A 16,300-nucleotide genomic window follows, 5' to 3' on the forward strand; every position below is an offset into this window, starting at 1 on the left:
CCTTGTCAATTGCATTATTATGAACTTTCATCAAATCTTTAACCGTGGTCATTTTTAAGTCTTCTGTCATTTACAGAGAGTTCTGGGTGTACTCTGATGCTTTTGCAAAAATGTTCCTATATAAGGGTTTCATCTTCAAGGAATTCATGGAAAAGACTCTGACAAGTACAGGTTTCTGGTAACTGACTATACTCTGAACTGAATGAATAAGCATTTTCAGAACTCTAGTGGAAAAATGATGAATTCATAAAAGTGCTAACAAAAGATCAAGATGAAAAAAATTTAATTACATGGGACTGAGTGAACTGATGAGGATGATTATAATTTTTGTGACTTTCTGTTTGAATAAAAAAAAAAAAAAATCCCACAAGGACTCAGAGGCAAAAAATATACAAATCAATTTTCACTGCAAAGTAAAGGAGCTGTTACAGTGGAGGATTACTGGACTGAATGTCAATATTATGACATAGTATGAGTGTGTTTCGTGTTTGGTAATTGCAATCATTGTTGCTTTTGTTGTGGTCATCCATTTACAATGCTTGGCGTCAGTTTATTTATCTCTTGTAAAAATAAAATACAGTGTGTGTGTGTGAAAAAAAAAATGAAATGTAGAGACTTAAATGTAAGAGCGGGCACTATAAAACTCTTAGAGGAAAATGTAGGAAGAACACTCTTTGACATAAATCACAGCAAGATCTTTTTTGATCTACCTCCTAGAGTAATGGAAATAAAAACAAACAAATGGGACCTAATGAAACTTAAAAGCTTTTTCACAGCAAAGGAAACCATAAACAAGACAGAAAGACAAGCCTAGAATGGGAGAAAATATTTGCAAATGAATAAACGGACGAAGAATTAATCTCCAAAACATATAAACAGCTCATGCAGCTCAATACTAAAAAGACAAACAACCCAATCCAAAAATGGGCAGAAGACCTAAATAGACATTTCTCCAAAGAAGATATACAGATGGCCAAGAAGCACATGAACGGCTGCTCAACATCACAACAGTATGGAGGTTCCTTCAAAAACTAAAAATAGAATTACCATATGATCCAGCAATCCCACTACTGCACATATACCCAGAGAAACCATAATTCAAAAAGACACATGCACCCCAATGTTCATTGCAGCACTATGTACAATAGCCAGGTCATGGAAGCAACCTAAATGCTGATTGACAGATGAATGGATAAAGAAGTTGTGGTACATATATACAATGGAAAATTACTCAGCCATAAAAAAGAATGAAATTGAGTCATTTGTTGAGATTTGGATGGATCTGGAGACTGTCATAGAGTGAAGTAAGTCAGAAAGAGAAAGACAAATATTGTATATTAACGCATGTATGTGGAACCTAGAAAAATGGTACAGATGAACCAGTTTGCAGGGCAGAAATAGCGACACAGATGTAGAGAAAAGTATGGACACCAAGGGAAGAAAGTGGTGGGGGGTGGGGGTGTTGGTGTGATGAATTGGGAGATTGGGATTAACATATATACACTAATATGTATAAAATGGATAACTAATAAGAACGTGCTGTATAAAAAAATAAATAAAAAGAAAAAAGAATAAAAAAGAAAGAAGGAAAACCTACCATTTGCGACAATATGGATGTACCTTGGGGGGCATTAGGCTAAGTGAGATAAGCAGGTAGAGGAAGACAAATATTGTATTATATAACTTACATGTGGAACCTAAAAAAGTCAAACTCACAAAAACAGAGTAGAATGAGTTATTTTCTAAGCATTAATTCCCTGAAGTAGAGGATATAAACAATTTTTAGGACGTAATGCTAAACTCCCTTTCATGCAAGTTGTACCAATATTACTATCACCAGCAGTGTATGATACAACCGTCTTTAATGCAAACCAGGTATTATTTTAGAAATTTTTCCTAATTTGATAGAAAAATGGTGATTCTGTTGCATTAATTTGCTAATAAGGTTGAATATTCTTTCAAGTATTTATTAGTTATTTGTAGTTCCTCAATTGTGAGGCAGAACTGACTTAGTCTTTGGGATAGCAGGTAGTTCTGGAAAGCTTCCATGGAGAAATGTCTAAACTGAGACCTAATGGGTTAAGCAGATATCATCCAGGCACAGAATACTTATCAACTACGCGGGGAAAAAAAAGCAAATATACAGCAGAGAAATATGGCAGATACCACCTTAATGAAGCCATCAAACTTAACATGAAGAGTAATGGGACAAATCCACATCTTGTACTTCCTGATTATGTACTGAGGACACATCTTACCTTTGTGCTATTCTTGCCAAAAATGCATAGCTTGAATCAAATCATGAGGAAATATCACACAAAATCAAATTGAAGGACATTCTATAAAACAATCTTTAAAAATGCCAAGGTCATAAAAGGCGAGTAAAGTCTAAAGTATTATCAGGTTAAAGAAGCCCAAAGAGACATTACAACTAAACGTAACATGTTATCCTGGATTGGATCCTGGATCATAAGGGTTTTTTTGTTTGTTTTTGTTTTTGTTTTTTGCTATAAATGATATTATTGGGACAATTAAAGAAATTTGAATGGGGTCTTTGGATTAAGTTGCAGTATAATGCCAGTGTTCATTTCCTGATTTTGATGATTGTACCATGGTTATGGGACAGTCTTTGAGGAAATTCACTCTAAAGTATTTAGGAGACATGAGGCATCATGTCTGCAATTTACTCTCAACTGGTTCAAAAACAATAATGTGTATGTGTAAATAGAAAGAGGAAGCAGGGACTTTGCTGGTGGCGCAGTGGATAGGAGTCTGCCTGCCAATGCAGGGGACTCGGGTTCGATCCCTGGTCCGGGAGGATCCCACATGCCACGGAGCAACTAAGCCCGTGCTTCACAACTACTGAGCCTGCGCTCTAGAGCCTGTGTGCCACAACTACTGAGGCCACACGTCACAACTACTGAAGCCTGCGCGCCTGGAGCCCATGCTCCGCAGCAAGAGAAGCCGCCACGAGGAGAAGCCCGCACACCACAATGAAGAGTAGCCCCCACTTGCCGCAACTAGATAAAGCCCGTGTGCAGCAAAAAAGACCTAATGCAGCCAAAAATAAATAAATACATTAAAAAAAAATAAAGTGTATATCCCTTAACCCAATGGTTTCACTTTTAGGAATCTATCCTACAAAACTATTTGTGCAAGTTCACCAGGATATATGTACAAGGATCCGCACTAAAGCATTATCATCAACAAAGTAATTATTAAATATTGAAAAGAATGAATTAGATTACCTGTATGAAAGAGGATGTTTGGTTATGTTGTTCAGTGAAATGTGAGATTGTTGAATTTTAAAAATCAGGTTACATAGAGGTAAATAGAGTAGGGTTTAGTTTTTAAAAATAAGCTCAATATCTGTATCACTTTGGTAATTAAAAATACATAAAAAAGAAAAAGGTTACCTAGGGAATAAATATTTTGTAGGGACAAAGTTCTATATAAATTTATTAATTCAACCACATTAATTATATAGTTTAAATTATCTATGAACTTATTTTTGGTTTATTTTATCTGTCATAGCCTAGCAGTGGCTTTTGTTAAATTGTCCCATTATAACTGTTTCTATTTTGCCTTGTATTTCTAATACATTTTGCTCTGTATTAATTGAAACTACATTCCAGGCCAGACTTTCTCATTGTAGGCTGTGCCTTCTATCTGGACCCTCTTTGTCCTCTTTGTTCCATGTAATACTTTTTGCTTTGAATTCTACTTCATTTGAATTTACATAGTCACCTGTACTCTTTTTTGCTTATTTTGGCCACACTTTGTCCATCCTTCTGTTTTTAATCTTTCCGTAGCAATTTATCATCTTAGAGCTCTTAGAGGTGGTATAGGTATAGACTGGATTTCCTTTCTTCGTTTTTTAAATCAATCTGTGTCTTTGCCTTTAGGTAGGGGAAACAAATCAAGCCATGTGTATTTATCATTATAATGGATATGTTTGATCCTATTCCTACTATCCTATTTTATGCCTTCTTGCTGTTTCCAGAGATAAAAGCTGAAATTAAGGCAGTAGCAGTGGGAAGGAAAAGATGAAGCCAAGTGGAACATAATAATGATGATGAAGATAACAATACAGGGGATGCAGGAGAGTGAGGGGGGTGGAGGATTAAGAGATGGTTCCCTGATATCAAGCTTTGTCAACTGGTGTATGGAAGGAAAAAAAAGCCTCCTTTTGTTTGTTTTTGTAGTGATAGAGATGATGAGTTTAGTTTAAGATATGTTTTCTGAGGTCTTTATGTGATATGTAAATAGAGATATGCTACAAAAGCAGTTGTACATACAAATCTGGAGCTTATGAAAGAAGTCTTCACCTACATGTCCACAGTTATATTGGAGACTCTGAATACTGCCTATGGTTTAAAAGACCAATTAATTTGATGATGGTCCACATTCATGTTAAGGCTTTATCTGTGGCAAAGGTATACCAGACTTCCTTATCCCACACTTGGTAAAAACAAAGCAAGGAAAATTACCTTTGCCATTCCAACTGAACTGGCATTCAATTCTGAGATTCCTTGGTTGGTCTTATCTCCACGTTCCCATATCCCGAAGTCCTGGCATAAAATAACCAACACACCATTATCAAATCATCACTACTAAACACTTACTAGATATACAAACCTTGAATAAAAGGCACAAGTATTAGCTAACTCGCCATACATACATTGGCCCACAATGCTTATTAAGGAGAGGCCGATGAGTTGGGTTCCCCCGTAGCTATTTTCCCAGTAGCTTTAAATTCTATTGGGGCCTCCAAGAAGTTGGGAGATATCTTGACAGTTGATCAGGACTAAGAACTGTAACTTAGTTCATCTAAAGAGGTGCTTCTCAAAATTTTTCATCAAAGCAGACACCTAGGGGGTCTAGGAGACAGAGCCTAAACATCATCCAAATATTTTATCTTAAACATCCATTCTAATTTTACTCTCTATTGGCACTGACAATGTACCATGCACTTACCTATGCACTTTACACTATTATAGTATCTTCCTTAATCTTTACATTTTATAGATGATGAAACTGAGGTGCAAAGAGAGGTCAAGTGACTCACCCAAGGTCACATAGCTAATGAATAACAGAGCTAGGATTAGAGTCCAAGTGCTCCAAAGCCTACATTCTTAACCATAGTTCTATACGGCCCCTCGATAATACAAAGATAACATTTAAAATTACTTTTTAAAAACTTTTCATTTCCAAATAACTTTAGATTTACAGAGAAGTTGCAAAACTAGTAGTGAGTTCCCATACACCTTTCACTCAGCTTCCCCTAATGTTAATACCTGACATAACCACAGTACAATTGTCAAAGTGAAGAAATTTACATTAGTAAAATACTAGTAACCAAATTATGGGCTTTACTAGGATTTCACCATTTTTCCCCCACTAATAACCTTTTTTTTAAAGATTTTTTTTGATGTGGACCATTTCTAAAGTCTTTATTGAATTTGTTACTATATTGCTTCTGTTTTATGCTTTGGTTTTTTGGCCGCAAGGCATGTGGGATCTTAGCTCCCCGACCAGGGATCAAACCCGCACTCCCTGCATTGGAAGGTGAGGTCTTAACCACTGGACTGCCATGGAAGTCCCATCACTAATAGCCTTTCTATGTATTCCAGGATCCAATCCAGAATACCATGCCGCATTTGTCATGCCTCCTTAAGTCTCTTCCAATCAGTTACAGTTTCTCAAGCCTTGTCTTTCATGACCTTGACACTTCCTGAAGATTAGTGGTCATATATTTTATAGATTTCCCTCAGTTTGGGTTTGCTTGATGTCTTCTCTTGTTTAGATTGAGGTTATGCATTTTTGGCAAGAATACTAGAATACTACAAACATTATGCTCCTTCTTAGTATATCGTATCAGAGGTATACGATGTTGATGTCATTACTGGTGATGTTAACCTTAATGACTTGGTTAAGGTGGTGTCTGCAGAGTTTCTCCATTCTACTGTTACTATTTTTCTATTATACTATTGTATTACTATACTAATTACAAGCATACCTCAGAGATATTGTGGGTTCAGCTCCAGACCACAGCAATAAAGTGAATATTGCAATAAAGCAAGTCACATGATTTTTTTGCTTTCCCAGTACATATAAAAGTTATGTTTACACTATACTACAGTCTATTAAGTGTGCAATAGTATTATGTCTGAAAAACAATGCACATACCTTAATTTAAAAATACCTTGTTGCTAAAAAATGCTAACCATTATATGAGACTTCAGCAAGTCATAATCTCTTTTCTGGTAGAGGGTTTGACACACTGCAAGAATTACCAGAATGTGACACAGAGACATGAAATGAGCAAATGCTGTTTGAAAAACTGCACAAATAGACTTGCTTGACATAGGGTTGTCACAAACCTTCAATTTGTAAAAAAACACAATTAACTGTGAAGTGCAATAGAGCGAAGGAAGCACAGTGAAATGAGGTGTGCCTGTAATTAATAATTATCTTCAGAGAGATACTTTACGATTGTGCAAATATCTTGTTTCTCCTCAAACATCCACCCACTAATTTAGCATCCATCGGTGAATTGTGCCTGCAACAATTATTACAGTGGTGATTTCAATGGTGATTTTCTAGTTCCTTCATTACCTCTACACTCATTGACTGCAATTCTTCTCTAAGGAAGAGTTATCCTTTCTCCCTCATTTATTTACTCAGCTATTTACTTACATCAGTATGAACTTATAGATATTTAGGTTATTCTCTGGGTTGTAATAAAATGTTATCATTATTTATTTTGCTCAAATTGTTCCAGCTCTGGCCACTGGGGGAGTTCTTCTAGGTTGGCTCCTGTGCCTTTTTGACATGCCCCATTTTTTTGAACACTTCCTCACTTTTTGTCACTATAAGATGCCCAAATACAGTCTCATCTTGTATTTTCCCTGCCCCAGCCCTGGAATCAACCACTTCTACAAGGAATCCTGGTTTCTTTTATTAGAGAATGATAGTTACATTCAAGACTTGGATGCTGGTCCTCATTGTCACTGTGGTGTCAGGCTTCTAGGCCCTCTCATTGAACAGAACTTGGAAATACCCATGTGCACACATGCATGTGTGTGCACACACATGCACACACACCTATATTTATTTTGGTATTTAAGATGGAGCTTCAGAAAGGTAAGCCATATTTATCCCATGGTGAGTCTCATCTGCCCCTAAACCCAGCTCGACCCTAGTTTGTGCAGCAAAGATTATAGAGTATGAGAAGGCACAAATATCATTAATTCTACTGCTGCAACCCTTGGCTGCAACAGAGAGGTCAGAGAACACTGGCTTTTACCCTGGATCACAGCAGGCCTATGGTATCAGAAAACAAAGCAATCCATCAACAAATAATGTTTGTCTGCATCAGATATGTCTATGTTAGAATTATCCTTCTGGTAAATATGGAGTGACAGGTTGCAGATTTATCCTCACACCTGTAACAACTAAAAAACAACTAATCAAACTAAAACAATTAAACAGCTAAAAAAAACTGGACTACTTATGACATAGCCATTTTCAATACAATGAACATCATGCAATGAAGAACAGCAAATCCTGAGAGAGATGTTAAATATATTATGACAATAAAAACCTACCTCATATGTAGTCATAAGAAAGAGTAACTATTTTTGTATAGTAAGCACTGAATCAATGTCTACAGATGATATTAAATACATGACTAAATTTTATTTCTAAGTAGCTAACTGACCCATAATACTCCTTAGCCGTCTTGCTCCCATTTAACCACAAATATTAAAATAAGGGCTTCCCTGGTGGCGCAGTGGTTGAGAGTCCGCCTGCCGACTCAGGGGACACGGGTTTGTGCCCCGGTCCGGGAAGATCCCACATGCCGCGGAGCGGCTGGCCCCGCGGGCCATGGCCGCTGAGCCTGCGCGTCCGGAGCCTGCGCTCCGGGAGAGGCCACAGCAGTGAGAGGCCCGCGTACCACAAAAAAATAAAAAATAAATAAAATAAGACCACAATTTAGCCCAATACATACCATGAAGTATTACAGAGTTTGAAAGGAATGAAAGCATTGCACCTTGACCCTCCTGCCTCTGTAAATCCCTTGGGGAAAAGGCAAACAGAGGACGACAGAGCTTAGTAAAGAGGCTGAAGGCAATTTCTGCCAGAAGCGTTATAGATTGGTTCACTATGAGAGGCAGCATTAAGAGAAGGATTAGGTTGTTCAGTATTTTAAGAACATCACATATTTAAAATTCATTCCAAAATGAGTACTTACAGCAGTTTTATATGCAGCTTCGATGTAAAACACAAGGTTCTGTATGAAATTAACTTCATCTAGGCTGTGGATGATATGAAGTCCTGAGGAAAAAGAGAATAAAGATATAGAGCTAGTCAATTATCACTACAGGCTTTACAGGCAGCCACAGTGACTAACTGATCCCCCTACTACCAAATAATCCTACTCCCGCTTAGGAATAATGGGAGACACTTTGATTCCTAAAACATAAAAATAAAACCACAAATCAGTCCTAGGCTACTCTTCAACTAAGTAAGATACCACCATATTTTAACATGAAAGAATTTTAATTGTTATTTGTAGGCTTTAATGGAAAGTATCAGACTCCTAATTCTACAGGTAATTAATTTGTGCTGTGTTTAAATGTACAAACCTAGGCATCTGGAAAATTAAGACAGATATTTCAAAGAAGACTTGGAGGGAGTCTAAATACTAAGTAGATAAAGATTATGATTTTAAGAACTCAAAACCATATTTTGGGGAGTAAAAATGATAATTATTCTAAATATAAGCTATATAAAGATAGGGCTTATAAATAAAATGTTTTGCATGAATCATACATTCAATTTTCAAAGCAACCTTAAGAGGTGGGTACCTCTATTTTCTGCCTGAGGCTTAGAGAAGTTAAATATTTGCCTAAAGTCATGTAACTAATAAATAGTGGAACCAGGACTCAATTGACTATCAACTTCTGTTTCACTTCAGAGACTGAGTTCCCAACCAAGATGCTATACCGCTTCCAAATATGTACAATATGATCCATTTTTGTTTAAAAACTAACTCCTTTCCCCTCCCCTGCCATCGAGGGAAATACCAACAATTACACAGTGAAAGTTTTTCCCCCACCCAGAATCACATCACTCCCACCCTGCCAAATCTCCTCTCTGGGAGAAACCAGTCTTACAGTTTCCTCTCTATCCTTTCAGAGATACATTATGCGTATACAAAAATTATGCAAAGAGTAGTATACTATGCTGCACCTTGTCTTTTTCATATATAACTTGGAGACAGTTTTAAATATATCTGCCTCATTTTTTTAATGGCTACATAGCATTCCACTGAATGGCTATTCATATAACCCGTTCCCTATTGAAAGACATTTAGGTTGTATCTAATCTTTTATCACTACAATCAATGCTGCCATGAATATCTGTGTATTTACATCTTTGTGCACACACACCAGTATATCAAGGTAAATTCTTAACTGCTGAGTCACAGATTTATGCATTTTCTCAACATTTTATTTTGAATATTTTCAGGCAAAAAATGAAAGAATTTTACATGGCACCTGTAGATTTTATGCACCATCTGTACTCAACCATTAACATTTTACTGTACTTTTTAATCACATATATATCCATGCAACAGTCCACCTTATTTTTGATACATTTCAAAGTAAGCGGCAAATATGGGTACACTTCTCTCTAAATACTTCACCACATGTACAATTAAATGTTGATGATCATCACCAAGTTATTCTGCAAAGAAATTCCACAGTTTGCATACCAACTAGCACTGCCTGCCTTTTTCCAACACATTTTGTAAACATAGGCTTTAATAAAAGTTTCTGATATTTACCATTCTAATGGATGAGAAATAGAATTTCCTTGCACTTTAATTTGTAGCTTTTAAATTTTGAGTAAGGTTGTCTTTTCTTATGTTTATAAGCCAACTCTATTTCTTTTCCTATGAACTGTTTGTTTTTTCATGTCCTTCACCAACTTCTATTGAATTGCTGGTCCTTGTTATTAATATATTAATAAATATTAAGGAAATTACACTTTTGCCCATCATATGTGTTGCAAGTATTTTTCCTAGTTTGTTTGAACTTTGATTTTGTTTACAGTATATTTTTCTTCTCAGAAGCTTTTATTAAAAAGCTTTATCCCATGAATGTTTCTAGTACTTTCCGTTTCTTTTTTTGCATTTAAATCTTTGATCTACTGACAAATATTTTAAATCACAGAACTCTAACTTTAAAATTAAAAAGGACTATATGATTCAGATCATCAGATTGCAAACTCCTCCTGATCCGTGCCTTTGTCAAAACAGCAACCACAGCACAGGGCAGCATCAGCAGCAAAGGGTCTTTCTTGTAGCAGTAATGACCTACCTTAACTTCTTGGATAGAGAGGAAAAAAGAAGAGAGAGGTAGTAATATTGGACATCAGCTTCATAGCTTTATCTTGTCACCTTTGTGTGCCAAGGTGCTTGAACAGAGATTGAGAGAAGGCAGTAGGTGTGAAACTGGTTTTGTCCATCTCTTAGGCTTGTGTCACAGCTAACTAGTCACTATATCATATAAATGCCACACGTCTACCATTTGTCCCTTTACTCATGATATTGTTTACACGGCTTTCTCCACATCTTGAAATCCTAACTGTTCTTTCAAGGCCCAGCTCAAATGCTATCTCCTCTTACGATGCTCTCATTGATTCCCCTCTTCAGTGCTTCACAGAATTTTATTTTTCTTGCTCTTATGAACTTCTTTTTTACTTGTACCATAGATAAATCTTTATCTGAATTTGAAGGAATCTTATTTACATTTGTAAGTTCCCAAAAGTATCTCACATAGCCCCTAAAAGTATCTCACATACTAATGTGAATGGTATTAAACAATATTGAATAGTAGATATTCAATAATTATTTATTGAATGATCTCAAACAACCCTGTAAACCACAGGAGAGGGACCTGTCTCTTGAAGCAAAGCCATACATGTAGGACCTCTGGTTCCTGTCCCTTCTATGGAGCCAAGGTATTGCTTGTAGAACAGAGGATGCGGATGTGAGACACACAGGTTAAATGAAGGAGGGCTTGGGTAAGGCCAAAGATGGCAGTGCTGTATAAAGCATACTAAAATATGCAGGGCTCGAGAAATGAGGATGACTCAGTGTTCTACTCCACAGACTGACTTGCACTCACCTAAAATTTAGCCTTTCTCTCCCTTATTTTTAAAAACAATATGAGATATAATTCACATACCATGCAATTCACCCATTTCAAGTATATTCAATGGTTTTTAGGGTATGCAGAGTTCTGCAACCATCACCACAGTCAATTTTAGAACATTTTCATCACTCCCCAAAGAAACCCTGTATCTGTAGCATCACTCCCCATTTCCCTTCAACACTTGTCCCATGGTTCCCCTACCCCACCTCCTGCCGAGCAATCACTAATCTTCTTTACGTCTCTATAGATTTGCCTTAATAGATATTCATATAAATGCAATCATACAATATGTGACATATTATGTCTGGGTTCTTTCACTTAGCATGTTTTCAAGGTTCATCCATGTTGTAGCACATATCAGTACTTCATTCCTTTTTATTGCTAAAAAATATTCCATTGTACAGATATATCACATTTTATTTATCCAATGAGTAGTTAGTTGATGGACATTTAGGTTGCTACCATTTTTTTTGGTTATTATAAACAATGCTGCTATGAACATTCATGTATGTGCACAAGCTTTTGAGTGAACATGTTTTCATTTCTCTTGAGTAAATACCTAAGAGTGAAACTGCTAGATCATATGGTAACTCTGTTTAACCTTGTGAGAACTACCCGACTGTTTTACAAAGTGGCTGTACTATTTTACATTCCCATCAGCAGTGTATGAAGCTTCCTATTTCTCCATATTCTCAGAAACACTTGTTATTTTCTGGTTTTTTGATTATAGCCATCCCAGAGGGTGTGGCATGGTATCTCATTATGGTTTGCATCTGCATTTCCCTAGTGACTTATGATGTTTAGCATTTTTTCATGTACCTATTGGCCACGTGAATATCTTTGGAGAAATGTCAATTCATATTCTTGGCCCATTTCAAATTAGGTTACCTTTTTATTATTGAGTTGTGAGAGTTCTTTATATACTCTAGATACAAGTTTCTTATCAGATATATGATTTGCAAATATTTTCTATCAGAGTGTGGGTTGTTTTTTTACTTTCTTACAGGGGTCCTTTGAAGCACAAAAGTTGATAAACAAAAGTTTATCTTAAGTTGATAAATTCCAATTTATTTTTTCTTTAGTTGCTTATGCTTTTGGTGTCATATCTAACAGGGCCTTGTCTAACCCAAGGTCAGGAAGGTTTATTCCTATATTTTGCTCTAAGTGTTTGTTATAAACTCGAATTTGTTCCCCCAAAATTCACATGTTGAAGCCCTAACCCCCAATGAGACTGTATTTGGAGATAAGGCCTTTAAGGAGGGAATTCAGTTTAAATGAGGTCATAAGGGTGGGGCCCTTATACAATAGGGACTGGTATCCTTATTACAAGAGACATCAGGAATGCACACACACAGAGAAAAGGCCATATGAAGACAGGTGAGAGGGTTCATCTGAAACCAGCCCTGCTGACACCATGATCTTGGACTTCTACCCTCTAGAATTTTGACAAAATAAATTTCTGCTGTTTAAGCCACCCATTCTGCAGTATTCTGTTATAGAAGATTTAGAGGATTAAGATCTTTTTACAGTTTTCCTTCTTACATTTAAGTCTATGATTCATTTTGAGTTAGTTTTTGTCTATGTTGGAGGAAGAAGTCCAATTTCATTCTTTTGCATGTGGATATCTAGTTTTCCCAGCATAATTTGTTGAGAAGACCATTCTTTCCCCATTGAATTATCTTGGCACCCTTGTCAAAAATCAACTAACCATAATGTGATGGTTTATTTCTTTCTTTCTTTTTTTTTCTTTTTTTTTGTTTTGCGGTATGCGGGCCTCTCACTGTTGTGGCCTCTCCCATTGCGGAGCACAGGCTCTGGACGCGCAGGCTCAGCGGCCGTGGCTCATGGGCCCAGCCGCTCCACGGCACGTGGGATCTTCCTGGACCGGGGCACAAACCCGTGTGCCCTGCATCGGCAGGCGGACTCCCAACCACTGAGCCACCAGAGAAGCCCAATGGTTTATTTCTTGACTCTCAATTCTATTCTGTTATTCTATATGTCTATCCTTATGCCAGCATCACAGTATTTGGAAGTAAGTTTTGAAATCAGAAAGTGTTGAGTCCTCCAACTTTGTTCTTTTTCTAAGTTGTTTTGGCCATTCTGGGTCCTTTGGATTTTCATATACATTTTAGGAACAGCTTGTCAATTTCTGCAAAGAAGACAGCTGGGATTTTCACAGAAATTGCATTGAATCTATAGATCAGTTTGGGGAATGTTGCTATCTTAACAGTAAGTCTTCTGATCCATGAACACAGGATGTCTTTCTAATTTAACATTTCTGATTCTCTTCATTTGTTCCTGTGGATTTGAGTTACCATTTGGTATCATTTCCTTAATTCAATATAGCTTTGCTACCACCCACGTCCTTAGTTCTGATATCATCAAATATATTTACATTTTTATATGCTATAAACCCAACAATACAAGTATATTGTTTTATACAATTGATTTTTAGGTCAGTTAAGAAAGAAGAATTATGCAATTATATCATATTTTATAATTATTTTTACCAGTGGTCTCTTTTTTTGTGTGTGTGTGGATTCCAATTACTATCTGCAGTCCTCTGATTTTAGTATAAAGAACTTCTTTTAGTATTTCTTGTAAGGTAGGTGTATTAGCAACTAATTCTCTCACTGTTTGTTTATCTGGGAATGGCTTCATCTCACTTCGTTTTTGAAAGAGAGTTTTGCTGGATATAAGATTCTTGGTTGACAGGTCCTTTTTTCAGCCCTTTGAATATATCATTCCACTGCCTTCTGGCCTCCACTTTTTTTCTGATGAGAAGTCAGTTGATAATCTTATTTGGGTTCCCTTATACATAACAAGTCATTTTTCTCATAGTGCTTTCAAGATGTTTGTTTTTGGCTTTTAACATTTTTACTATGATGTTTCTGGGTATGAATCTCTGTTTATCCTACCTGGAGATCTTTGAGCTTCTTAGATATGTAGGTTAATGTTTTTCATCAAATTTGGGATGTTTTTAGCCATTATTTCTTTAAAAATATTTTCTGCTCCTTACTCTCCTCTGGTACTCTTATTACACGAGTTGGTGTCCTACATTTCTCTGGGGTTTTATTCATTTTTCTTTATTATATTTTCTTGTTCTTCAGACTGCATAATCTCTGTTGATCTATCTTCAAGTATGCTGATCTTCCCCTCTGCCAGCTCAAATCTATGAGTCTCCCTAGTGAATCTTTCATTTTGAACTTTCCATTTGCTTCATCTTTATCTCTTTAGTGATATTCTCTATTTGACGAAATACAATCATCATATATTCCTTTACTTCTTTAAGCATGGTGTCCTTTAGCTTTCTGGACACTTTTATAGTAACTGCTTTGAAGTCTTTGTTTCCTAAGTTCAACACATGCTTCCTCTCAAAGGCAGCTTCTGTTACCTGCTTTTTTCGTGTGTTGGCTCAGGCTTTCCTGTTTCTTTGCACGCCTCATAAATTTTTGCTGAAAACTGGATATTATAGATAATATGTTGTAGGAATTTATAGATATTGATACCCTCCCCTATGGGACTTGTTTTTTGTTTACCTGTTTGTTTAGTGACTTGGATTATTTCAGTGAAATGTATTTTCCCCATAGTATGCAGCCTCTGAAGTTGTTCTTCAGAGGGTGCTCCTTTGGACATGTACACTGTCACCCCAGGAAGACAGTGGTTTTAGCTTTAGCGACTGTCTCTTTCTGTGATCCATTAAATATCTGCCTCTGTTGGTATCTTTCCCAGATGTTAATCTCTACTAATTGCCAGCTCATTGTTCTATTATATTGTACAGTGCCCCAAGGCATAAATTGCTCCACAATCTCATTTAATTAAATTCAGGACCCCCTTTCAGGTGGTCTTTGATGCCAGTCTTTGAAATTTGTTCTAACCCTAGGAGGGCTGTTTTTAGCTCTCTCTTTCCTTGGTTCTCTGTTAAGACTTCTAGCTAGTCTATGGGTTAGCTTGCTGCTCTTATTATTGAGTTATCAGCCTCCTCTCAATTTCTTAAAACCAAAATCTTCAATTGTTTTTGAGTGCCCTTAGGCTCGAACTTTCCCACACTCTGTTCCAGATAAAGTCAGTTCTCTTGGGAGAAGCTATGGAGCTTTCTGTTCTTATGGCCAGCCCCATCATCCATGCTACTAGAAAGGTGGGCCAGGCCTATTATTCTTGGTCTGCTCTGCCTGGGATTAAGCTTCCACTCCATGAGTGGGACTGGGGGGTAGGAAGGGAGTTCCAAACCTCTTAATTATTCTTGGCTAGACTAGAACTTCTGCAACACAGAGCTGGGGATGGTGAGAAATGCTGGCAACCTACCTCTCTCAGGGAGATATCATAGCCCTAGACTGGGAGCTGGGTGGAGAGGGAGCCTTGCACTCCTGGCTACAACCACTTCAAGTAGTGTTTCTGTCATGGTGACCTTGGGGCAGGGGAGGGAATAGGTTGTGGCCCAAATGCCATACTCTCTCATTGTTAAGATTTAGATTTCCTTGAATAAATGTTTTTCCACTTGCTGTGTGCCCTTAGGACAATTTCCAGTGACTTTAAACGGTCGGTTTTATAAAATTAAATTTCACCATTTATGGCTATTTTGCTGGGGAGAGGGTCTGTGGAGCTTCTTTGCCACTATCCTGTAAGTTGCAGTCAGCTTCTGTCTAAGCCTCTGTTAACCAAGGTTGAAATTTTTAAGAATTCAAAAATGTTCAGGGAATTGCTAAATTTTCCATGAAGATCTTTCACATTCTACCTCTCAATTATCTCTCACAGCTATCCTTTTCATCCTCAAGGCAACTGCCTTACATAAGTTCTGCATCATTTCTTGCCTAAAGTATTTTACTAAACTTTTAACTCCCCCATCCAATCTATCCTCCTGCTATTGTAGTGAATCATTAGAAACTTTCTTGATTATTTATCTTGAGTGGCTCTCTATTGACTATAAACTAAACTCCAAACTACTTAGCATGGTACACGAGCACTTAAACAGTTAGTCCCAACTTTCCAGCTCCATCTTTTGCCATTTTTCCAGATCTATTGAATATCTTACACTCTAAGCATAGAAGATACCTAGCCTTACCTTGGTGGCC

General features: G+C 36.9%; 1 protein-coding gene across 5 annotated transcripts in view; it reads right to left on the reverse strand.

Moving 5' to 3' along the window:
- PHKA1 (phosphorylase kinase regulatory subunit alpha 1) overlaps window positions 1-16,300 on the reverse strand; it is a 140,841-nt gene that overhangs the window by 113,417 nt on the left and 11,124 nt on the right. For 4 of the 5 annotated variants that reach the window (XM_024131042.3, XM_024131040.3, XM_024131039.3 and 1 more), the window contains 2 exons: window positions 8,258-8,340; window positions 4,491-4,571 (listed from right to left, as the gene is read on the reverse strand). In XM_024131042.3, coding sequence (XP_023986810.1) covers window positions 4,491-4,571; window positions 8,258-8,340 — 164 coding nt within the window. The remainder of the gene's footprint in view (window positions 1-4,490; window positions 4,572-8,257; window positions 8,341-16,300) is intronic. The other variant, XM_028482963.2, reaches the window with a different exon arrangement.

Source organism: Physeter macrocephalus, chromosome 21 (genome assembly GCF_002837175.3).
Source record: "Physeter macrocephalus isolate SW-GA chromosome 21, ASM283717v5, whole genome shotgun sequence".
NCBI classification, from domain to species: Eukaryota; Metazoa; Chordata; class Mammalia; order Artiodactyla; family Physeteridae; genus Physeter; species Physeter macrocephalus.